This window comes from Elaeis guineensis, chromosome 13, assembly GCF_000442705.2.
Source record: "Elaeis guineensis isolate ETL-2024a chromosome 13, EG11, whole genome shotgun sequence".
Lineage (NCBI taxonomy): Eukaryota > Viridiplantae > Streptophyta > Magnoliopsida > Arecales > Arecaceae > Elaeis > Elaeis guineensis.
The window spans coordinates 43,762,646-43,789,115 of record NC_026005.2 but is presented as its reverse complement, the minus strand read 5'-3'; the positions used below and the strand labels follow the sequence as shown (position 1 = coordinate 43,789,115).

Sequence of the window (26,470 nt, the reverse complement as noted above, 5' to 3'; positions counted from 1 at the left end):
ACAAAAAAAAAGTTGGCCGCTACCGGAACTCCAAGATGGCAACCTATCCCAAGTGTGGAGACCACAACTTATTAGCACTGGACCGATATAGGTCTTGGGATCGGGATCATCAAGTAGCATCTCTTGTTATTAAAGACATGAAAGGTATTCTTTCAATCAAGGTTTCAGGAATCGGTATCGAGGCCTGTACTGGTTCCTGACCAGTACCATATCTTACCGATAATAAAAAATTCAAAAAAAATCCTACCCAATGGCCAAAAAAAAAAGGAAAGAAAATCAAGCCGAACCGGTACCGTGCCGCACCGTACCGGACCAAACTGTCCGGTATCGGGTGGTTCGGGCCGATATCGTACCGAGATCGGTTCGGTTCGGTTGAGACCATTTTCTGAAAAATCGGTTTGAACCGAACTGGTTCCCTGCTGGTATAGTACGGTACGGGGATGTACCAGCCGGTTCGAAATACCATGCTTTCGATTATTAAGTCACGGTGAAAATATAGAATGCTTAATTTTTTTTTTAAAATTAAAATCTCACTAGATCAGATAACACTGAAACAAGAAAGTGGGTTCAGTGAGTTTGAGTGTAGTTTTCATTAAAGCAATGCAATTGTTCGAATATACGTAATACAACCTGGTGAAGCATGTTCTAAAGAACATTTCCTTATTTGTTCTAAAAATACATTAAGTACATCAGAAATAATGGTTATTTTGGATTTTAGCTTCTACGTTTTTATTTTTCTTCACAATTGAGATGTGGTTTCTGAATTTGAAAATTTCAAAGGATCTAAGTATAATTAATAGTTCACATCATCTTCTGTACACCTCATCTGGTAGATGTAAATAGAATTGGAGACTCGAGGATATGATCTATCCATTGGAGAAAGATAAGGATTACTTTATTCCAAGATCATCTCGATCCGTTCCAGTTGTCCCGGTTAGGATGCAATCAGATGGTCGAGATGTCATGGTTCAAGAGAGAACTAATGTCCCACAACCGGCTGGATCTTGTTTTCTTGTTGAAATGGTATGGTACCAGGGATACCAACTTGTTTTGATTGGACCTCAATCCGTGCTCTGGATACTCACTATTTTATCTATAGGAATACTGGAAAGTAGAAAAAAGAGAAGAGAAAAGTTGGTTACATGATGATGAAGGGACTAGAAATTTTCTAGGACACATCCAGAGGGGATAAACTAATATGGTGGACTTTTTGATGATTGGGATGAATATGAGATCAAACTTTTGCATTAGTCATAGTAGGGGAATTGCATGTCTCCGGCATCATATCATTTTGATTTTTCACTTTGAGACGACATATCTTTGGCATCTCATGTAGTGTCGATAGTTTTGGGTTCCTGTAGCAAGAAGATGCTTGGCACACATGCAAAGGCCTTATGTTCAACTTTGATTATTTCTAGTTTCCACCAAAGTACCCATCCAGGATGCTATGCTGATATCGCACATCGGCTAGGTTACCTTGACATCTTGGTAGATACTTAGGATCATCATCTATGGTACTAGTATATACCTCCCATAAGCTAGAGTGAGTATTTTGGCACCACCCTGATGTACGACCCATGAGCATATCCTTCTCAGACACCATATCTGGTTCATTACCATCTTCCACAGCCTTGCCCTCCTTATGGGGCACAGTATGCTATCTCCTAGTTCCGTTAGTGTTAGGATTTGACGCCTCGAGATTCAGCCCACATTGAGCCCACAGCGAGGTTCGTGGCGAAAAACGGAGTCCAACGAGACCAAGATCACCTGAATCGGAGCTCGGATGGAGAAGATACGAGCTTTTGAAGTCGGCATGAGAATCGAGGCGGCGGAGGACCGCCGGCGGCGGGCGGCAGCGGCGCGGCCGCAGGCGGCGGCGCGCGGGACGCGGGACCCAGGCCCAGGCCCGCGCGGGACGCGCGACCCAGGCCTGCTGGCCCCTTGCCCCGGTCCACCGTGGACCGAGTGGTCCACGGCACGGTCTGTGGACCGCGTAGGCGTTTCCCACGTGTTTCTCGCGGTCCATGGCACTATTCCGTGGACCGGAGCGCGATCTAAGGGTCGAGGAGGCTCCCGGTCTTGATCCGACGGTCCAGGAGGTTTTTTGGCTTTGTTTAGGACTCCTAATCCCTCTCTAATCAAGTTTTAAACTAGGTTTAAGCCTTAAAAGGCCCTGTGAGGTAACAGAGAGGGTGTGGGTTCGGTTTCTCGCCGCCGTACGAACCAGAGGAGAGAGAGGCTAGGGCGCTGAGAGAGAAGGAGCAGGAGGCTCCTGGACAGCGGTCGCCAGGCTCTTCAGGGGTTCAGGGGGGTCTCAAAGAGAGAGAGCTTTTGTGAGGGGAACTTCAGATGAGAGAGAATTGGGTGTACAAGGGTTGAGGATGAGGTCTCCTCTTGTAAAATTTTCTTTTCATAGTGAAGTTTGCATGCCCCGTGGAGGCGAGCCCTTTTGTGGCTGATCCACGTATTTTGATTGTTTTTTCTTTTGTTTTGTTTCTTCTTTCTTCCTGCTGCATTGCGTGGTACTGAAAGGATCTTGGGAGGTGGTGTCCTGGCCAGACATCCACCCAACAAGTGGTATCAGAGCAAGGCGGTACAAGGACGCAGATTGCAGTGGTGGTGAGCAAGACTGAAGATGGAGAAAACATGAACAATCAAGATGGAGATCAACAAGTTCGATGGTAAGAGCAATTTCTCCTTGTGGCAGGCAAGGGTGAAGGACGTGCTCATCCAACAGGAGTTGATCGATGCTCTCTTGTGCAATGAGAAGCCGACCACCATGGAGGTGCGGGATTGAAAATGGCTACAGATGCAGGCGGTGAGTACCATCCGCATGTACCTGGCGGATGAGGTGGTGATCCATGTGCTGAGCGAGACTTCTCCGACGGTGTTGTGGTCGAAGCTCGAGGAGTTGTACATGGCGAAGTCTCTCACCAACACTCTTTTCCTCTGAAGACAGTTTTACCAACTGCGGATGACTGAGGGACAAAGCGTGCAGGAGCATTTGAGCCACTTCCAGAAGATCCTCACCGACCTTCTCAGCGTTGGTGAGAACGTTGAGGAGAAGATCAGGATGCTGGTTTTGCTGGCATCGCTTCCTTCTTCGTACGAGTCCTTGGTGACTGCTCTTCTAGTGGGGAAGAGCACTATCAAGATGGACGAGGTCACCGCGGCGATACTCCAGAACGAGGTTCTCAGGAGGGAGAACCCAGCTTCGAGCTCAGGTGTCGATAGCTCAGCTTTGGTGGCTTCTGGAGGTGCAGGAGGCGGTAGACGGAGCGACAGGAGATCGCAACGAGGGCGGTCTAAGTCCAAGAGGGACTTGAGCAAAATCAGGTGTTACCGGTGTGAAGAGTTGGGGCATCTAGCCAGAGATTGCCTTTAACTGAAAAATCGGACGGTGGCTGCTGTAGCGACGGCTGACAGTGATTTAGATGGAGATGTCTTTAAGATATCTGATGAGGTATCTACTTCTTCCCAGCAGTGGATATTAGATTCTGCATGCCCCTATCATGTGTGTTGTAGAGAGGAGCAGTTTGACTCCCTGAAGAACAGTGAGAGCACTGTATATCTGCCGGATGGATCGAGCTGTGCGATCAGAGGCATTGGGACGGTCAGCTGGAGGACACATGACGGTGCAGTGAGGAGATTGGGGGAGGTCCGATACATACCCGATTTCAGGCAGAATCTTATTTCACTTAGCAGACTGGATTCGAGAGGCTACAGGACGGTAGCTGGTGGAAGAATCCTGAGGGTGCTACGCGGTGATAGGATTGTGCTGGAGGGGAAGAAGGGGAGCAGAGGACATTATTACCTGGCAGGGAGCCCAGTGCGAGGGGGAGCATCGGGAGCCAGGCAGAGCCCAGAGCGAGGTGGAGCTCCAGGAGGCGGATCGGGCACGAGACAAGAGACTCGGGAGGACGAGAGGCGACGTCGCAAGGTAAGATTCCTATTGCCGCAGGATGATGTCCCGAGCAGGTCTCAGGTCAGGAGGAGCACAGCATACGACGGAGATGGGATCGAGCAGCCTGGCTCGACTCCCATGTTTGCCCATCCATGATCAGCAGGCGATTGCCCCAGGGCATGGGGGTGAGGAGATCCAGAAGCTCTCGGAGTTTGGAGGAGGCCGAATATCGAGTCGAGGTGGAGATTGTTAGGATTTGACGCCTCGAGATTCAGCCCACATTGAGCTCACAGCGAGGTTCGCGGCGAAAAACGGAGTCCAACGAGATCAAGATCACCTGAATCGGAGCTCGGATGGAGGAGATACGAGCTTTTGAAGTCGGCATGAGAATCGAGGTGGCGGAGGACCGCCGGCGGCGGGCGGCAGCGGCGCGGCCGCAGGCGGCGGCGCGCGGGATGCGGGACCCAGGCCCGCGCGGGACGCGCGACCCAGGCCTGCTGGCCCCTTGCCCCGGTCCACCGTGGACCGGGTGGTCCACGGTGCGGTCTGTGGACTGCGTAGGCATTTCCCACGTGTTTCTCGCGGTGCACAGCACTATTCCGTGGACCGGAGCGCGATATAAGGGCCGAGGAGGCTCCCGGTCTTGATCCGACGGTCCAGGAGGTTTTTTGGCTTTGTTTAGGACTCCTAATCCCTCTCTAATCAAGTTTTAAACTAGGTTTAAGCCTTAAAAGGCCCTGTGAGGTAACAGAGAGGGTGTGGGTTCGGTTTCTCGCCGCCGTACGAACCAGAGGAGAGAGAGAGGCTAGGGCGCTGAGAGAGAAGGAGCAGGAGGCTCCTGGACAGCGGTCGCCAGGCTCTTCAGGGGTTCAGAGGGGTCTCAAAGAGAGAGAGAGCTTTTGTGAGGGGAACTTCAGATGAGAGAGAATTGGGTGTACAAGGGTTGAGGGTGAGGTCTCCTCTTGTAAAATTTTCTTTTCATAATGAAGTTTGCATGCCCCGTGGAGGCGAGCCCTTTTGTGGCTGATCCACATATTTTGATTGTTTTTTCTTTTGTTTTGTTTCTTCTTTCTTCCTGCTGCATCGCGTGGTACTGAAAGGATCTTGGGAGGTGGTGTCCTGGCCAGACATCCACCCAACAGTTAGGATGGCTAGACCAGCATCGAAGGACATATGAGTGTCAGGGTGGCTATTTGGGACTTGGATGTCTTTGATATGCATAAGATACTCTATATTCGACCCCAAATAAGTTCAAGGTCTGCAATTGGTATTAGGTACCGTGGTACGTTACCAGTTTGGTATGGTATGATCTGTATGGTACTCACATCTTTTACCAAGATCCTTTTATTTTCACTTTTATCGTGGAATTGCCCGAAATTGGGCGACATGGGTTGGTGCAGTACGATATGTATTCTGGTTTGGGGTGTTACGGGTCAGTATGGGGTTTGTACTGACCTGATTGATGTTTTTGTATTGGCTCCGACCTAGTATGGTATGGTACACCCAAGCTAGGCGGTTCATGTGGTGCGGCAGACATGAAGTGGATATTATTTCTTCTTAAGTGTCGTAATTTCATCTATTTGATGTAAATCTTCTCTAAAACATAGTTTTTGATACTTCAATTTTGAGCCTTCTGCATTGTCCTCTCATTTTTAAACCTTAAAACATATGCCTTGAACCCTAAAACCATATGAACTTCTAAGAACATCAAATAAGGAATCCTCTTAAACCATGTGTCACCATTGGAAGCCTAAAGAAGTAAAACATAAAAAAAAATGGTTTTTAGTATATTGATACCTAGTCAGCATGGTCCATTATACTGTGTGATGCTATATTGACCTAGTGCCTAGCCAATATGGTGCCTGATTTCAGTGCAACAAACCTTAATTTCCACCAAAGTAGCCTAGGTGTTGTGAAGCCAGTGTAAATGCTGACAACATGGCATGTGTTTATCTTGATGCAATATTATATAGCTTTTAGGGTGGTGACTTCTAGTTTATGTAGATTAGAGCCACCTTGACATTCTATGTAGGGTGGAGCAAATTGAGGCATGCTGTGTTTAATTGAAGATGCTATTATCATATTGTGTAATGGTAGTTTGCTTATTGATTCTCTTAATGTTTAAAACCACTTTTCATAAAATGTTTATACATTATCTTTTTCCTCTTATATTTTTTTACCGTTATTTTATTTAGTCTACCTGTTAATGCTAAATGTAATATTAGTATGTATGATAATTCAGTTAAAGTTATATATTTCAATTATTGCTATTTTAATGCTAGGTTACTTGAAACTTTGAACTGCACATTTTGAATAATAATTGGCAAAGACACACATGATGGTCTATGATGCTAAGTTTCTCTAATTCAGTTTAGAAATGTTGTTTTTCTAATATAGAACAATTTTGGGTCCAAGTTAAAATTGTACGTGCATGTAAAGTACTCAAATGACAATGGTATGATAATACAATATGATAACAATGCAGCAGGTGGTCATCGATCAAGAAGGCAATCCAAAAGTCAAAAGTACACCTGTTGCTTATCCATTTACTGGATTATGCATCATATTTATGCCAACATGTGTGAAATGCTGACCTGTGAAGAATGGACATGGATACAAAATATGGATAGGATGTGATGCAGACACACTGACATGGTGAATGTTGATACAATGGCATAGGGATATAGCAGGAATATGAAATAATTAGTATACACCTTTTCTTATATAACTATGGTATGTATCATATTGTCGTGTCTAGTTTATTAAGCTATCTATAATTTTGTCATGTGTTGTCCATAAATTACCATTACAGCATGAGCCAGTTGACTGACAAATAGGCAAGGGTTGGTTAGTTGGTTGCCCATAGGTGATGTGGAAGTTGGTTGTAGTGACAAACGGGCAAGGGGTAGGATTAGAGTTCTAGTAGAAATCTAGTACAATGATGGTCAACCTGAAGAAGGTAATTATATGAAAAAAGAGAATTACATTTGCTACTTGGTATATTTGTACTTTGAGGGGAATTGTAGAGAGTTAGCGGATACAATGATACAAGAAAATCAACGTTGTTGATCTGCAAAAACAAAATAGGAAGGTAGCAAATCCAAGAATACTATTGATGGTTATAAATTTTTATATGTAGGTAAAGATAATAGTCGCCGAAGTGCCCCAAACTGTACTGGCAGCCATCTAAGATAGTTTCGGCATTCAAAACGAGAAGCTAGTGAGGGGGATAGAGGGAAGGAAAGAGAGGAAGAGAGAGGGGCAAAGAAGGAGAGGGAGATAGGGCCATTGGAGGTCACTGAAGGGCAGCTGCGCTCGCTGTGCTGCTGTCGAGCTCAGTGGAAGCCGGAGGAGGGCAGAGGGAGGGAAGGAGAGAGAGGAGGCTGCCAGATGCCTCTAGGGGTTTGGTGAGGCCATTGTGCCACTACTGAGACTGTCGTGCCACTGCCCGCTGCCGAGGTCGGTGAAGGTTGGAGGAGGCACTTCGCCTTCCTTCCAATCGGCACAAGGGCTTTGGCCTCTATTTCGTATTTTTTTCTTTTATTGGGCAAAGTGGGCAACACAATTGTTGGCTTCAACCGAAAATCAGAAAAAAAAAAGAAAGAAATGGTGAGTTGCCAACTTCATCTAATAAAAGCAAAAAAAAAAAAAAGAAACAGTGGCCAAAGCCTCTGTTTCAATCGGGAGGAGGGCGGAGCCCCTCTGGTCTTCATTGGTCTTGGTAGCGGCACAGCAGCCATATCGGCCCTCTGGAGACCTCCAGTGGCCTCCTTTATCTCTCTTGCTCCTTCCCCCCTCTAGCCCCCTTCCATCGAGCTCGGCAGCAGCATAGTAAGCTTGGCTGTCCTTTAGCAGCCTTTGGAGGCCCTCTTTTCCTCTCCTTCCCTCCCTTCACTCTCTCTTCCTTCTATGTTTTCCCTCCACTCTCTCTGTGTCGGCTCAGGCCCGGTATGGAATGGCATGGGGGCATACCGAATCGTACTACTGGCTGATTGGTCCGGTCTTTGATACTAGAAATGGAGTAGGTTTGCTGTACCATCCCGACTGGACGGTTTGCGGCATATAGAACTAGACTGGCTAGGAACCAAGATGATTTGGCCACTTGATTTGGTCTTAGGTCAAAACCAGCTTGAACCGAGTTGAATCGTTTGTTTCTGCCCATTTTCAAGCAGTTTCAGCTATTTAAGAACAGAATTGGGCCCTTCAAACCCTCCTCTCTGCTCTCTTCTGATCCTCCTTGCCTCTTGTGACTTCTATCTTGCAGTTCCCTTTGCTAGGGTTAGGTTTCCATCACTGTCACCACTGTTGCTAACAATGATGACAAAGATGACCATGGACCGCCATCTCTCTCTCTCTTCTCTCTCACCATGCCACCACCTCTCTTTTTTGCCACCATAGGGCATGGACAATGATGATGGATATCGGAACTTAGAGATCGGAGTTACATCCGTCTCTCTCTCTCTCCCCCCCTTCCTCTCCCTCCCTTGGTTTCGGTATGCCTTGGATCGATACGGTACTATTTGTATTGTATCAAATCAGTAGCCAGTTGGTTTGACCCTCGGTACCGATTTGGCGAAACTTGGTGATGAATATTAAAATGGTAGATGTTTAAAGGATATGTGATAAATTAGTAGCTATTAAACTAGTTTTAGAGGAGGATATTATCGTTGTAGTTAGTGCTTATATATCACATTAGAGTTGCAGGAGAGGATCAAGAAACAATTTTGGGAGGAACTGGATGGATCAATGCAAGGTTTTCCTGGAGAAGAAAAGATGCTTATAGATTGTTATTTAAATAAGCATGTAAGGAAGAGCAATATGGGATATGAGAGAGCTTATGGTGGATTTGGTTTTGGGGTAGAATTTCATAGGAGTTCTGATTCTTGAGTTTGCAGTAGCTTATGACTATGCAGTTGCAAACACATATTTTAAGAAGGGAGATGGACATCTAGTAACCTTTATGAGTGGATCAGATTTGTCACAAGCAGAGTACTTTTTCATTAAAAGAAGAGAAATATCAACATGTAAGGATTGCAATGTGATACCAATAATACAGCAGTGAGTTTAACCATGCAACATGGATTATTAGTCTTTAATTTATACATTAAATGCAAGAAGAAATGATTTATAAATGTCTAAAGATAAGATGGTGGAATTTAAAAGAGAAAAATATTTTATCTTTTAGAGATAAATTATTGAGAAGGAAATTGGAACTTAAGGAATACCAAACAAAATGTGGTATATGTAGCATTTAATAAATTTTATTATAGGTTTCATTCAAAAGGTGGGAATGAAATTTAGAAAGTAGCTAAAGCTAGAAAGAGGAAATCTAATGACATTGAATTGTGAGATGCATTAAAATTGAGGATAATAAGATATTAGTGAAAGATGAGAAATTAAAGAAAGGTGGAGTTATGATTTTGAAAACTTTAAACAAGAAATTCTAAAAAAGAACTTTTTATTGAAGTAAAACTAAGTACAAGTGAAAGTTCTTTTTATACAACTCATCAAAGTGAAGTGGAGAGAGTTTTGGAAAGAGCACAAAATATAAGGTGTTAGGGCCAGATGAAAAAAATACCTATTGAGAATTGGAAAATCGTTGGAGACACTGGGTTAATCGGCTAACTTATTTAATGAAAGTGTAAAAATTTAGAAAACACCATATGGTCAGGAAGAATTATAGTACTTATATATAAGAATAAAGGTGATCAATGAAACTATTCTAGTTATTGGGAAATTAAGCTTAGGAATCACTTTACAAAATTATGGGAAAAAGTAAATAAACAAATATTAAGGAAAATAACAATTATTTTCGATAACCAGTTTGTTTCTCACTTAGACAATTGATAGAAAAATGCTTATAAAGAGAAAAGTCTATATATGGTCTTCATTGACTTAGAGAAAGCTTATAATAAGGTCCTAAGAAACGTAATTTGATGCACTTTAAGAAGCAATGTTTTACATAAATGGTACGTTGAAATTGAGGATATGTATGCTGAGACATTGGCAAGTCTTTGGAGTTGATGTGATAAAATAAGTATACTTCTAGTTACTATGAGTTTGCATCAAGAACCAATAACTCAATAAGCCTATGTCTTTTTGCACTAATTACTGATGAACCTACCACTAATATTCCAAAAAAAAGTACTGTGTTGTAGTTATTTGTAGACAACATAATGTTTGATGAAAAGAGAACCAGATTCAGTTGTACATTTGACTTGTACAGGAAAACATTAAAGGATAAAGGACTAAAGATTAGTAGAACAAAGATAGAGTATAAGGAATGTAGATTTAGTGAAAATGGAATGATTATGTAATGCAAATTAAGATTGATGACCAAGAGATACCACAAAATGACCTATTTGATTACTTAGGGTCTATGATGCGAAGTAACGGGAAGCTTGATGAAGATATATGTAATAGAATTAGAGTTAGTTGGACAAAGTGATGTGGTGCATTAGGAATATTATGTGATATGGGCATCTAGAATATTATATGCTAGATTCATAGATTGGAGACTTAAGGAAAAATTTTATAAGGCATAAGGCCTGTCATGTTTCATGGCTCAGAATACTAGGCAATAAAGAAAGTACATGAAAACAAGTTGAATGTATCACAAAGTAGAATGTTCTGATGGACAAATGGCAAAACTAGAAAGGATTAAACAAAACATAAATATATTAGAGTAGCTGTAGGAGTTGTTCAAATTAACGACAATGATAGAAAATCGACCGAGATGGCACAAACTTGTACAACGGAGATGTGAGGAGGTTCCTGTAAGGGGAATTACTTTGGTAGGTGTTGGAGGTGTTAAGAAAAGGAGTGGAAGACTTGAGATAACATGAAAGGAGGTTGCAAGGAAGGATATAGAGGAACTTGGAGTAACAAGGTGACCCTAAATAGGAATATGTGGCAAATGAGGATCCATAGAGCCAACTTCAAATGGTTGGGAGAAAGCTAGATGGCTATGATTATTCTTATAGTTAGGAGAAAGCTAGATGGCTATGATTATCTCTTCACCACTTTCTTTCCATTAGCTTTCTCCTCTACACCAAGAGCACATAATGATAAAGGTTGAAGGGGGGTTTTTCTTCAATAAATTTTGGATGTGAGTGTTGAACCTAGAAGCGGTCCTTGGTACAATCGTGAGGTTTCTCAATTATGACTTGGGTATCATAGGTTCGAAACATAGAAGCAGCCTCCATGCTCGCAGGGGGTAAGGTTGTGTACATTTGACCTGTCCCAAACCCTGCAGTGGGGACAGTCTCTTGCGCGGGGATGCCATTTTTCGGTGTTGAAGCTACTTGACCTGAGTAGTATCCATACAATATCCTGTTTGTATGTGATAAACCAACAAATGAATACTAATGGGAAGTGTTTGACCAGTATCGGGTGGTATCCTATGTAGGTGTTTAGTATGTATAGGATATGTAGATGACTATCCTAAGAAAGTATACATGCTTTACATCAAATGATGCTTCTACCTTTTAGTATGTTGATATTGGAGCCATATGAAAACTAACCTGATTCTTTTTGGGTGTGGAAGGAGCCTTGTTCATATAGCACAATTTAAAAGCACTGGTTACAATCAACTATGCAATTGTTCATTTTCATGTTGACATGTAATTTTAATTTTCACTTTATTGCTTTGGTAAACTTTCGTAGTGTTACTTTGGAATTTTTGTGACTGCCTTTTCCCTTCTTGTTGTATGCAAATTGACTCCAGCTATTTAAATTGCTAATTCATGCAGCCAATTTTATATTTACTTCCTTTATTTTTTAGCTCAGCAAACTATCAAATACTACTAGTATGTCATTTCTATTAATTTATGGCCATCATGATATGAACATATACAGGGTGGATCCACAAAGTATCACCTAAGTTCAAGGTGGTTACGCATTTTCGAGAGTGATCGAGATCGCCGTGACCTTGTGAGTTGTCTGTTCCTTGCTGAATTATGGTATTTCTCACATTCTTTTTGTTATGGGATACTGCATTAGGTAATTGCTCTCTAAATTGTAGTTATTTACATATTTTTGACTCACATTCTGTTATGTTTAAATTCCGATGCTTTCAGATTTTTTGTATGGATTCTGAATTTTAAATTGTTATTATGACAGTTCTTAGAGTCTCTTGCATTTGTCTGTATGCTAATATTATAGTTATTGATTTGATGTTAGACCACTTTTCCAACATTCTTTAGTAATTAGTAGACATCACACAATAAGTCTGGACTAAAAGTTGAAAAAGCTATTTGCCCAGCATTTCTAGTCTTATTTGTGTTTTGTTGAAAAAAATTCAGAAGTTTCATGGTAATCATTGCAACATCCAAAACAGGACGGTCAATGTTTCTGGTATCACACTGGATTTATAAGTCCATGAAAGTTGCTACTTGTGACAACATTAGAGCTATTGCTGATGTTTGTGTTGGTATACATGTGATCTTTCATCTAGTGGGAACTACTGGGATGGTGATGCCTCAGTTTGTGTTTTCGGTTCATGTTAAAAATGATAGTGCTGGTAGTGATATTTATGATTGAATGTGGTGGTAGACCAGGTGGTACTCATGGTGATGATGCAATGGGGGCATTGTTTTGTGCACCATTTTTATATGGACAGGATTCTTCAGAACTGACTTTGGAGGTTGCTGTTAAGGAAGAATTGTTGTTAAAGAAACGTTATCTTTTAGAAAACGTTATTCTTGACGGTTGTGAGAGAAATCATCATCAAGGAAGCAGTTCTGTACCAACCTTCTGGTATATTGCTAGTTATATTGTATCACACACACACAGAGAGAGAGAGAGAGAGAGAGAGAGAGAGAGAGATTTGTGTTTAACTATTGTTATAAAATCAGTTCTATGTAAATTGGAAATGCCACAGTCAAACATGATTTCCCGGAATTAAAATTTCTAAAAAATTAGAATGTAGAATTTGGAGATTTCTTATGCATTGATTATATATATAATAAGAATATCAGAATGATATAATTTTTTAACTTGTTCTATCAGTTACAAGAATACAAACCGTTGAAATTTGGTTATTTATACGTTTTAAGATATGTAGGTCTTTGTGAATCGTTGGGTTTTTAATTTAAATGCTCTTTTGGCACAGCAGCCGTATTGGCATTGTTCATGCTGTGCCACACAATTTACAGATGGTGAATCTTTAGAACTTTTATGAAGATTTGTTTAGTGTCTGTATGTTATGATCAAAAGATCAAAAGATGGATTTTCAGTCTAGAGGGTTTACCTTTAATCTTGCACTGACAAAATTTTGGCTAGAATCCTACCACAGGGTTCTAGCTCAAGACTTTCTATCACTTCTACCTCTCTATTCAAACATATGCATATATGCATATATACATATAAACATGCACACAGATAAGGGTCCTTTTGGCATGATGGTGTTTTGAGTTGTTATTCTTAGCTAAGTGAACTAAGGCTTCATCAAACCAAATACCCATTGTTCAGCCCATGTCTCTTTTTGATACCATTGTCTACCCTTTGCAATCACTCGATTAAACTGATATTTATAGATCTTTCCCTCTATATCAGTGATCTGGTATAGCTTTAAAGCCATTCAAACCAAAGTCCCTCTCCGTGCAGCATGGTATTATTCTATCTGATATGGTATAGCTTTAAAGCCACTTAAACCAAAGTCAGCTTCATTCTCATGCAGCATGGTATTATTCTATCTGATATTAAGCATACTTCTTGAGTTCTTGAGGAAAAGGGTGTTTACAACCTTTTCCACCGGATGTAAGAGCTCCTCTATCATCAGCTACCTGCTTTTCAATCTCTCACAAATTTGCACTTTGTGTTAGTTTATCATCCATAACTTCTGCATTTATTTGTCTTGCCGTTAAAGTCACAAACAAAAACCTCTATTGTCAAGCAAGTTTGATTTATTAGCTTCTAATGGAATAGAAAATGTTGTTCCTTTAGGTTATCTTATAAAATATGCAGAGAGCATGATATAATCGTCAATGCAAGTAAAATTATTCGGACTTGGACAAGTCTAGAAAAACTGCTTTAGTGTGACATATGCACAAGCATTCTGATTTAAGCTGGAGACTTTCAATAGGATGATAAATGATGGAATATTTTTATGATATGATTTACTCTGGCATTTTCATGAATACAACATTGATTTGGGAATTGGATCATGGAACAGACCGCTACTTCTGTGTCTCATTTGTCTAATTCTTGGTGTGGGGAATCCACAAACAGATGATATACAAATGGTTTGTAATGATGAGCAGAAATAAAGATTGTTGGACAATTCATTTTTACGCGATCTCATGGGTAAAGAGACACTTGTCAAGTTGTGCGAGTCTGCCCCCTTCAATTCTTTTGCATGATTGTTTTGATTGCCTTCTCATCTCTTTCTGCAGTAATACAGTGATGCTAGCTTAGCAATTTAAATTTCTATAAGTGATCATTGTAATAATTGTTGGATTCAGTTCATGAATATCTTTTCAATGTTTGAAAAGGTAACCTGTGGATGTGCAGCTGGGGTTGCTGCTGCCTTTAGAGCTCCTGTTGGTGGTGTACTCTTTGCCCTGGAAGAGGTTACTTCATGGTAAGAAAGCTTTTCCCCCCACCCTTCCATACACAAAAAATTTAACTTCTGGAACTTTTTTTTTTGCCTTATTTAACTCTTGTGGCTAGTGCTAGCAAAAAGAAAGTTCATTTACAGTAGTTTGCCAAAAAGTAAGTTCTTTAAAGTTTAAAGCACTTTGCTAAATTTAGTTGTTTGATAATAATCCAATCATTGAATTCTTAACTTTGTATGTCTCTATGAAAAAGCTAAACGCAGTAGCATAAACTTTCAAATGTTTAAGAAACTGATATCTTGAATACCACTGTATCAAGCACAAATATGTTACTTATGAAGACAAAGCTGTATATGTTATTTGCGTGCCTATAATATGTGCTCAGATCTAACAAACCAAGCTTAAATTTCTTGAATCTACATATCAGCCAACATTTGTTAAAAAAAACAAAAATAACTACAATTCCTTTGAATAGCTTAAGATGAAACTCATAAATACTTCTAAATTTTTGAAAACAAAAATCCATGTTTAATAAGAAGAAAAATACTTCTCAGATGTTTGATTTTTCATTTATAAGTATCAATTCTTGTAACTAAAAAAATATAATCAAACATTATTTATTTAACCGAATGAAGAAATGACTCAAAATGTCACTAAATATTAAAATTATGAATAAACATCACTTCCATGGTCATTTTTGGTCAGTTTCAGCTGAAACTAGCCAACAACCACCAAAACTGGATCGAAGCGGGTCAATTTTCCCTTGAACTAGCCCAAACTGGCTAAATCGACCAAAAAGGACTTTGAGGCTCAGTTTTGTCTTTATGTTTCTTCTTATGTTCAAAGTTTGGCACCATCTTGCTGGGATTTTGAAAGAGAGTGGATAATATATGTTGTCCTATTGTTGTTTTCTTGCAGGTGGAGAAGCCAGCTTATGTGGAGAGTTTTCTTTACATCTGCTGTTGTGGCTGTTGTGGTTCGGTCTGCGATGAGCTGGTGCAAGAGTGGGAAATGTGGACATTTTGGTTCAGGTGGCTTCATAATTTGGGACATATCAGGGTTAGACATTGATCTTGTTTCATTTTTTTGCATATTTAATTCACACATACTCCATTGAGTGCTGTATTTATATAATGCCATTTTACACATAAAGTGGTCAAGAAGACTACTCTTTTCAGGAATTACTGCCCATGGCCATTATCGGGGTTATTGGTGGTCTTCTTGGTGGGTTTTCATTAACCTTGTTATCTTGATTTAAAAAAATTTACAATTTACATGTTCAGTTTATCTGGTTGATATCTTCTTTCTGTGATTGGGCTTATGCTGTTCTTTTCTCTTATTCAGGAGCCTTATTTAATCAGCTTACTCTTTATATAACTAATTGGCGTCGAAAGTATTTGCATAAGAAGGGAAATAGAGTTAAGGTATGTTAAGAACATTGGCTGACATTAGCTGTAATTTGTTTTCTCAATTCTCTGCTATCCTACTTCAAGTCTTGCACCTATCAAGGAGCTTGATATCTGAATTTTGTGCTAAATCTTGCAGATCATTGAAGTATGCCTTATATCTCTGATAACGTCTGTCATTTCCTTTGGATTACCACTATTTAGAAAGTGCAGTCCATGCCCTAATTCAGAAGTTAATCCTGGTATTGAATGCCCTCGTCCACCGGGGACAGATGGAAATTTCGTGAATGTGAGATGTCTGTTATACGATTATTTTGATGTCTATGATGTTTTCTCTATTGCTGTTTTTATGGTAAATAAAGGCTATTTTTTCTTATCCTTTTTCTTCAATTTTGCCACTTGCAGTTTTACTGTTCTGATGATAAAGAATACAATGATCTGGCAACCATTTTCTTCAATACACAGGTTTGAAATATTCAGGCATCCTATTCCATGTTAATATATATTAAAGTTAAATTTCATCCATCCCCCTCTTTTCCAAGTCTCTATTCATTTATTTATTTATTTATTTTTGGCAGGATGATGCAATACGCAATTTATTTAGTGCAAAAACATTTCATGAGTATAGTGCTCAAAGCCTTCTCACCTTTCTGGTATTAAAATTTGTTGTCATTGAGTTATTACTATCATTTTTTGAACTTTCTTTGTTATACATAGCTATGCCATTTTGATAAAGGTTTTACAGCCAGCATTTTAACTTTGCTTTTCAAGTATGCTTTCCGTCTTTCATTTCTCTAGTTCCTAGGGAGGAGCCTGAGGGTCTGTTTCTGCTCAGCTGAGCACCTCAGTGGCTGCTGTGGACACTTTCTAACACTTTTTCATGCACCATATGGGGTCGAAAATCAGCAAAGCCATATTATGAGTTGTAATAGCCATGTTATGAATATAGCAAGCGTCTCTATTTACATATGTGCCGATTATAGAACAATTAAATGAAACTTCGCAGGTTACAAGTATGGATGACCGTGTTGCATTTTGCATCTCAAGAAGTGAGAAGATAGCAAGTAGCATGCATATCTAATGCTGTTTGTCTAACTTTATCGAGATAGTAGATTCCAAGCAAAAATTGTGGCAAATATTTCCTTGGTGGTTCTTTTCTTTCCCAAGGAAAGTATGAGCTGAAATATTGACAGACTTGTGAGGCAATGAAAAAATAAAATAAATGAATTAACTAAAGAAGCAAATGGATAGGAAGAAAGAAAAAAGAAGGGAAGTAGGATGAAGAGGAAGGCATGATTTCGTAGTCTATGTGCTCCCTTATCTTCTACTAACTGGTAAGTTTCTTAAAGCTCTTTTTCTTGTTACTTTGTGCCTCAAATGGCTTTAGACAGAATAATACACGTACATACTGGAAATAAACTAATATTTCTCTTTTTGATACCTACAGGCATTCTGCCTCATTTCTTCCCTTTCAATATCGACATTGAAGATAAATAAATTGGTTCAAAAGTCCTCTGATCTTTGGCCAACCATTCAGTAAATCATAAGTGTGACTGGATTATAAATGTTTAGTAAAACGCTGGCTTTATTATACTATCCTCATATTAAGAAAGTTGATCCTCTTCCTCAGAAGTATGTGAGGTAGGTTCATGGTAGTTGCACGCGATTGTGGCCTTTTCTTTTTAAATTTTTTTGGTAGCCAAACTTAAATTAGATATTTAACACTTTGGTCCATCACAACCTCAAACATTGAATTGAATAAATATGTAAAATAGACATGATCTACTCACTTGTAACCTCCTATGAACCCAAATTTCAATACCTTCTAGCAAGGTTTGTTGTACCGGTACCGGACGGCGTGTCGGTGTCAGACCGGTATGGTACGGTACGGTACCATACCGTACCGACACACGGTACACCAAGGCGACCTGTCCGGTATCGGTACACAAATTTTTTTTTTCGATTTTCAAATTTTTTTTGGGAGTTTTTGAAGTTAATAATTGATAAATACAACCTCAAAATGGCATTATATTGCATATTATTAACATATTTGGGTTCAATTTGGAGTTATGTTGCGGTACAAAGACTCTTGATCCAAAATTTCAAACATATATTTATTTACATTATATTTCAACTATGTTATCTTAAAACTAAAAAAAATATAAAATACGCATTAAAATGTATCTAAATATTTAAGTACAAAGCGCAATAACTGATATACGAACCTTAAGATGTATTCTGCATTTAATTTCTTGTCGAGTGTCTGTGACGCTTGTAGATGTCTGGATCATCAATATAGTCTGAATGGACATCAGTCTAACCCTCTAGCCAAGCTGCACCGTACTCTCGAATATTTATCATCCCATAAGGCATCCTCTGGATTGTAAGACATCTCATATCTCTCGCTAAAACTCTGGCTCTAAGAAGTATCCTCGAGATGATGGTACGGTTGTGGAGCCCATCCAAATATGCCAGTAGCAAAATCTGATCCGTAAGATGCTCCAGACTGCATGGGGTAGTAACCATTAGAAGATGATGCCTCGGATGCACCATATGCATATGGATCATAAGGTGGTTGTGGATAATAGGATCTATAATGCGAGGATGATCCAGATACATCCATGGACCCCACTCTACGTGCAAGATCGTCCGCAGCTGCATCATGTGCTGGACGACCTCTAGGAGCCCATCGTCTATATGAAATCGGCTCCGCACGGTCTCTACCGACTCGTCCATCATGATCCTTATTCTGTGTGACATGCGTAAACTGAGACTCATTGGTGAATCGAATATCACCCTGTGGCTGAGTCTCATAAATGGTGGTCTCCTGTCCTCCAATTCCTCTCTGATCATCAGATCCATGGCTACTACTACCAGTATCATTATCACTCTTCCTGGTGTCCGTATCTGAACCAGATAGCTTTTGTGCTCTCGAGAGTGCTGCACGTACAACTGTCTTTTCTTTTTCCCCCTTGTGTCCCTTTGTGATTGAGTTTTCTGTGATTGGGAGGATGGATGCCTTCTTGCTGGCTGCTGGGAGGATCGTCTATACATCTCTCGCTTGAATCTCTGGGAAGATGTATCGGACAGCGAGTCATGTGATGAATGAGTCCCTTGTGTCCCCTTAGGCTGTGGCTGATCAGCTGGAATTCTATGTGGAATATTTTTTTTCTGTCCATTGCTTTGGATCCACTCTGATCTCTCTCGCCACCACACTGGCTGGTCGTGGAGGGGACCCTAGCTCATCAAGCTCTGGCTCCTGCTGCTGACCTGCAAGCCATCTGATGATCGGATCGTCATCCTCATCAGCATAATCATCCAGCGTCGGATCAGTGTACTTCAACTGAACTTCCTCCTGAATACATTTTAGCCTCAACTTCAGATTGTAGTGAACACATACAAGATCGTCGAGGCGTTTTTGTGTCAGACAATTTCTTTATTTGCTGTGGATAAGGGCAAAAGTAGATCAATTACGCTCACAGTCACTAGCAGAGACCGTCTTAGAAAGAATACGGACAGTCATATGTCTCAAATTTTCTGCTGACGTTCCAAAATGAATCCACCATTCAGCTACAAAAGCAAAATTACATATCAAATTTGATGATATTATTAAGCAAAATTACATATCAATCTATATTGCTCATTATTGATATGCAATTTATCTGGATTCATCTATTTTTTGTTTACGACAGCTGATGGGACTCCAAAACTGTCTGATCCCTCTCTAAACTGTTTCATTTGAAATAAAATATATTTATTATTTATAAATATATCAGATCGAATTCAGTTGAATAATTACATCTGTTTTAAACTAGCATACCTCTTGCAGATACAACGATGCGATTTCTGGATCGGACATCATCTTATATATAACATTGCGAAGAGCAGCAAGAAGCTTGCTGTCCATATCTATCCCCGAAATATTATACTGAAATCTCGGATTCAAGTAATAAGCTGCAGATAAATTTCAAGACTGATTAAGCATTTTTATTTTCATACTTCGAAAAAATATTTTAAAACATTCTTGAATTCAAATTTACCAGCTAGATGCAAATCTCTGCCCATCTGATAGTCCCAACGATGCTCAATGATGTTAATGAATTCTTGAGCATACTTGGGATCATTCTCACTGATTTGTTTCTTTGTCCTCTCCATCATGTAATATAGGAAGCCCATCTGGGGGTATCTCTCGCTGTCCACGGCACGAAGCACTTCATATAAAGGTTTGATAGCCTTCACTACCTTCTCAGCTCGCTGCCAAAATGACTGACTCGTCACCAAGTTCTCCACATGACTTTCATCAGTGCCGGTCCTTACATATCTGCTCTCCTATCACTCGGCACTGACAAACATCTGACGTAGGGCTGCTTTTTTCTGAAGAAGACTATCAAGTTCTATGTAGTTGGTAGCAAATCGTGTGATACTCGATCGTAAGATCTCTTTCCCAGTATACGTCCGCATTAATGAAAGAATTCATGTGTGGTTGTAGATGAATCTAGTAATAGTTTGGGCAATCTTCACTACCTGCTGCATCCTGCGAATCTTCACGATATCCATCAATATAAGATCAATGCAATGTACAGTACACAGGGTCCAGTATATCTGCGGTCGCTGCTCTATCAGCAATTCTCCGACAGCCTTATATTGTGGTCCGTTATCTGTGATGACCTGCACGATATGCTGCTCACCCACTGAATCAATCACCTCCTTCATCAGACTAAGGATATATGTGGCATCGTACATCTTAACTGAAGCATCAATTGATTTGTGAAAAAATATTTTTTCATCATAGTTTGTCAAAATTAATGATGCTCCACCTAGCAGAACCTGTCCAACCATCACACATCACTGTCAGATTGTATGTAGGCCATTTATTTTTGTAAGAAGCAATCCATCTCTGTAGATCCTCCTTGTTGCTGTCAAGAAGCTGACCATAGATGTCCTTAGGTCCTGGAGGATCTACATCCTGGCCAGCAGCCTCTATGGCTGAAATAGCAGATCGGTAGTAAGGATTGGTTGCTGCATTTGCTGGAATATGGCTGAAATGAAATCATGATCCAATAGCTCGCCACATATCCTTCTTCTTATTTTTTTTCAGCATACTGTCAATTCTTTGCTGTTTTGAATCTTTACTGGGCAAAGCATGTGGATCCAAATCCTGAATGTTGGCTAATACTGGAATATCTCTGGAGGACCTCCTACTGCCAAAAGCTCCCAACAAAGAAGACATGCTGCGTCTGCTCCCTCTACCACTAGGCTCTCTGACTTAGATAGTTCTCCTTAACTCGAATTCTCCCTCACCAGTCGCTGATCCAGATCCTGATTCGTAGCATGATGGTCTGAATCGCTCTCTGTGCCGAGCCATCTTCTCCTGCCGGTACTAATCCATCAAGCTCGCCTGAATGGCAGCCTCAATCTGTGCCTCCTCATCATCTGGAGCAGAAGCCTCCTCTGACTCTTTAGAGTGATAAGAAGGTGGCTCTGCAGCTTGACGGTCTACTTCGATCTTTTTCTGCTTTGTCCTTTCCTTCGCTGCTTTCGAATCAGCAAAGTGCTTTTTCATCAATTGTCGGACCTCTTATAGATATTTTCGACACATGGGCACATTAAGATAACCACCAGCCAGATGCTGCTTCAACCTAGTCACCCCTCCTTCCTTGAACTCTGTGTTGCACTATTTGCATCTCCATTGATGTCGAGCCGAGAGTATCTTTCCATGATCCCAACCGATGTTACGCTCTGGATCTTTCTTCTTACTCATTTCTGCAGGTATAACAAAATATTAATTATTTCAAATTAACTGTAATATAACACTAATTACATATATTTTTTATTTGATAATATTTTTTACTATTTAAATATTTACAAAAAGAATTTCAAAAAAAATTCAAGTTAGATTCAAATATTTTAAATATTTTAAATTATTCTAAACATTATTCTCAATTTCAAAACTAACTCTGATTTTTTATTTTTTTATTTTTTTAATAATTTTTATATAAATAAATATATATTATAAAATAGCTGATTAATTAAAGTGAACGAACGTCATGCTCTAAATTTTTTTCTTATAAATATATGCAAGTATAACAAAATACGATAGTTTAATGATAATTAAAATAATTATATATAATTTTAAAATAATTTTAATAATTATTATAAAATTTATAAATTTAAAATAAATATGTTATATGCTTCAAATAATATTTTTAAATTAACTAAAATATAACACTTTTTTTATATATTTTTTATTTTATAATTAAATTTTTTAATTTAAATAATTAAAAAAATAATTTTTTAATTTCAAATATTTGAAAAAAAAATTGAAATTAGATTTAAGTAGCTTGAATCATTTTAAATATGATTCCTAAACTCTGATTTTTTTCCCCTAAAATTTAATTTTTTTATTAATTTTTAAATGAATAAATATATAAAAATATTTAAAAAATATATAATTAACGAAAATTAACAATTTTGGTGTCATCGTGTAGATCTTTCAAAGATCTATCACATATAATTAAATCATACCAAAATCACAAGATTTTGGCATGATTTTCTCTTATTTTCATTCTTTCTCATTCTTATTCTATTTTTAACAACAAAAATAAAAAAAAAATAAATGTTTACTAAGAAAATAACATATTATCTTACCTCCGGTCAAAGATCAGCCTCTCCTCGAACCACTCCTGCAATTTGACGGAGTTTTTTTTTTTTTTTTTTCTAATTTTTCAGAGGTTTCAACGGTTTCGTTGAGACCTTTATACGCTTTGGGAGTTTTCTGAGACTTCTCAGAGAACTCTAACGCCTCTCAACCATTTAAAAACTTTCCGACCCCACCCCCCTCCCCACTTTTTTCACGTGGAGGATGTCGGCACGGTTCGGTTCACGCCGAACCGGTATCGAACCGACCATACCGCCTGATTTTAGGCGGTATGGATGCGAACTGGACCGAACCGGACGGTTCGATGTGGTTCGGGGGGATTTTTCGAAAAAAAGGTCCGAACCGGACCGGTAAGGCGCCAGTCCGGTGCGGTACACCACGTACCGGGCGGTTCAGCCCGGTACGGCGAACCATGCCTTCTAGTTAATTTACATGACCATGTGCTTATCAAAATGTGCTTATGTGTTTTTGTTGTATATCTTTGGTTGCAAAGATGAGTGGGTCTCAAGCACCTTAATGAGAGGAAACTTGCCCTTGGACATGGTTCCTGAATCCAGCCCTAGCACAAAAGAGTTTATAAGAAATATGTTCCAGAGTTTAATGACTTTAGGATATTCTCAAAACTAATTACAGCAAATTTGGGAGGAATTTTCATTTCTGCTATAGCTTGCTTCGCAGGCATCATAATTTCTTATTTATGAATCTTTTCTTTCTCCCTTGACTCTTCATGTAGAGAATTGCCTTCCCAATTATGTTCCAGCTTGCATAGATGTGTTTAGCAGTTTGTGATAGATTAATTCCAACTATTAAGGGCTTTGCAGCTCATAGTTGCATTTTTTTTGGTTTCTGATTATTGTTTTGTAACATAGGGATGTAAGATAGATAAAGCAACTAAACAAAACAATATATAATTAAACAAAAAACAACTAAATCATGTCAATATCACGGTGAACTTAAATGTAAACAATTTATAAATATGAAAAGAATATTTAATTCCTCTTGAGGATTACAAGTATTGAATGTTTGACAGCTTATAAATGTATTGTGTTGGTTTATTAATATCTATTTTTAGTTGTATTTGCCTCAAATCACACTTTTGACTTGTACTGTGAGGTAGAAGAAGAAACACCACATTTAATATGTTTTTTTGTAAGATATATGCTTATTTTCTAGCTGTACCCTTTCTGCTAGCTATCCTGGCCCCTGGTGTTGATGGACCTCATAAATGGAGGTGGTGTTGACTTCATTTTCAGTGCGTGCTGTGAGAGTTGGAATGTGTAGGAGAATGACTAAATGGTAGGAAGGAGTTGATATGGATGGTTGATTTGGGAAGAAGATTTAAGTGTTTGAATTCGGAGCTTCTCATTCTCTGCCTCTCGATGACTGGCATGTGTTCGTTAGTCATCTCTACATCATCATAATTATCATAATTCCAATCACCCTTGGCTTAAGGTCAAAGTCTTGGTCAGCACACTGCCATTAAGTTTCACCACTTTTGTGAAATCTTTTAATCTTTACTAGAACTGATTTTGTCAGAATTTGCCGAATAGGTGGGCATTTTCTTTTGATATTTTAGTTGGAAATTCGATTTTTTATATTCTCCATATTGTTACCATGATTTTACCTTAAAGATGATTGAGTTAATTTGTAATGGTAAGACGCTAACCATCAAAAGGGGTCCAATGAAAAGTTGTAAATATCTTAGGTGTTCCTTATGAGTTTTGATTTCACACATAATATTATGCAGAGACATGGGATAGAATGTTAGGTAGTATAAGCCTGGTAATGGCCTTTTCTTACATTTTCCCATCTATGAACTGGATTTTTTTTTTTTTAAATGAAAATGCTGATAACTATGATGTATGATTAGAAGGAAACTTTATAATATCTGGTTACAGTACTTGAATAAATGAAATGCTGAGGAATAAGCCAATATCAGATTACTGGACACAGACATTGCAACAAACACGATACTCTAAGCCAATATATCATCAACAATATAACTACTTCTGGTAGGTGCTAAATAAATTATATCAGCTGCAATTTCAGTTACATATTTATATGCCTGTGTGGATGGTCTATATGTTCTTCCTTGTGTCTATCACTTTGAGGCAGCAAGAATCAAACAAATCATAAATTCACCAGGAAAAGCTGAATTAACAGGATGAAGCCGATAAAAAGAATTAAATCATCTCATCTCTGTTCATTCATGGAGTGCAAAGTCTGCAGAATTTCTGCTACTACAGGATGCACTACTTGTGATCATGAAAAAGCTTTTATCCTTGGTAATAATCATATATTTTGACCTTGAAAGTGGACTATACAAACTCTATTATTTGTCTTTATCTTTATTCTCGAATCTCAATGGTTGAATAATTAACAGAAAGCTGAATGCAATCTTGAGTTCAGAAAATGGACTCTTCGAGCAATTTTAAATAGATATATCATGGGCTTATTTTTAGATTATTGGCGAGCATAGGAAAATTGTGTCCTAGGCCTTCTAAAATCTTGAGTTGTAAACTTTATCTTCCATCTGATCATTCCGATGTTTCTATGGGTTGTTGCATGTCAAATTAGTCTTCCCTAAACACTATTCTGCTTCTGCTACTACAGGATGCACTACTTGTGATCATGAAAAAGCTTTTATCCTTGGTAATAATCATATATTTTGACCTTGAAAGTGTACTATACAAACTCTATTATTTGTCTTTATCTTTATTCTCGAATCTCAATGGTTGAATAATTAACAGAAAGCTGAATGCGATCTTGAGTTCAGAAAATGGACTCTTCTGAGCAAATTTAAATAGATATATCATGGGCTTATTTTTAGATTATTGGCGAGCATAGGAAAATTGTGTCCTAGGCCTTCTAAAATCTTGAGTTGTAAACTTTATCTTCCATCTGATCATTCCAATGTTTCTATGGGTTGTTGCATGTCAAATTAGTCTTCCCTAAACACTATTCTGCACATGGGTGCATTTGAACACCCATGTGCATTTGAACACTCATGATCATTGTTGTATTTCATACAATCTATTATCAATACTTTTGTTTGACAATCCATTATCTCTAGGTCTTTTTTTCAGGTATAAGACAATTAAATATAAAGAAATATTTTTATTCAATAAATTAAAAGGTTATTAAACATTATTCTAAATTCTTCGAAGTCCATGTCTTTTAAGTTTGATACTTTGGTCTCCATCAAATTCGACCACCATAATACCAGCTATCAAGCACCCTTTGAAGATAGTCCCAAGCATGGTACGCCGTACCAATTTGTATTGGTGCATACCGGGCATACTATACCATATAGGTATCTATTGATATGCGGTATGAGGGGTATGTTGATTATCGGTGTGCTGAGGCAGCCCTGGACTGGGTGTACTGACATTGTAGCAAGATGGTTCCACTACGGGCTCTAGTACCGAGATTGCGAATCTTGATTCCGTGATTTTTACTTCACTAATTGCTTGTTGATTCTTTTTCTTAAATCCCTTAGGCAAGGTTTTGGTATTGTTGGTTTTTCTAGCGAGAAAACTCCTCGGCCATCTTCATAACCATTGCAATGAAGTTAATGCCAGAAGCCTAATAAAATCATAAATTGGATCTTTTGTGTGATAAATTTTGTTTCTTACAATGGAGCTACTGTTTCATTATGCTAACATTCATTAAATAAAATATTAATTTTTAATTGATGTATAAATCTTTATCAAATTTTAAACACAAAAATGAAAAATCAATATGTTAAGTATATGAAATCATGAAATGTCAAATGAAGATGTTATTTCTGTTAATAAGAATCCATTGTAACAAACTAATGGTAGTCACTATCTAGAAAATTTACTATTATAATATAAATTTCTATGAAACTTTTAATATAGCAGACTAATGACTAAGTTTTTAAATGTGCACTCAACCACTTCCCGTAACTCTTTTGTATTGCTTG

The 26,470-nt window shown here is 38.8% G+C and overlaps 1 protein-coding gene and 1 pseudogene across 9 annotated transcripts in view; one reads left to right on the top strand and one right to left on the bottom strand.

Moving 5' to 3' along the window:
* LOC105032466 (chloride channel protein CLC-d) overlaps positions 1–26,470 on the top strand; it is a 63,446-nt gene that overhangs the window by 18,132 nt on the left and 18,844 nt on the right. For all 9 annotated transcript variants that reach the window (XM_073248034.1, XM_073248035.1, XM_029261026.2 and 6 more), the window contains 8 exons: positions 11,762–11,836; positions 14,398–14,486; positions 15,379–15,519; positions 15,614–15,684; positions 15,805–15,884; positions 16,006–16,155; positions 16,272–16,331; positions 16,445–16,519. In XM_073248034.1, the coding sequence (XP_073104135.1) occupies positions 11,762–11,836; positions 14,398–14,486; positions 15,379–15,519; positions 15,614–15,684; positions 15,805–15,884; positions 16,006–16,155; positions 16,272–16,331; positions 16,445–16,519 (741 nt within the window). The remainder of the gene's footprint in view (positions 1–11,761; positions 11,837–14,397; positions 14,487–15,378; positions 15,520–15,613; positions 15,685–15,804; positions 15,885–16,005; positions 16,156–16,271; positions 16,332–16,444; positions 16,520–26,470) is intronic.
* Positions 19,100–21,645, bottom strand: LOC140853284 (uncharacterized; annotated as a pseudogene).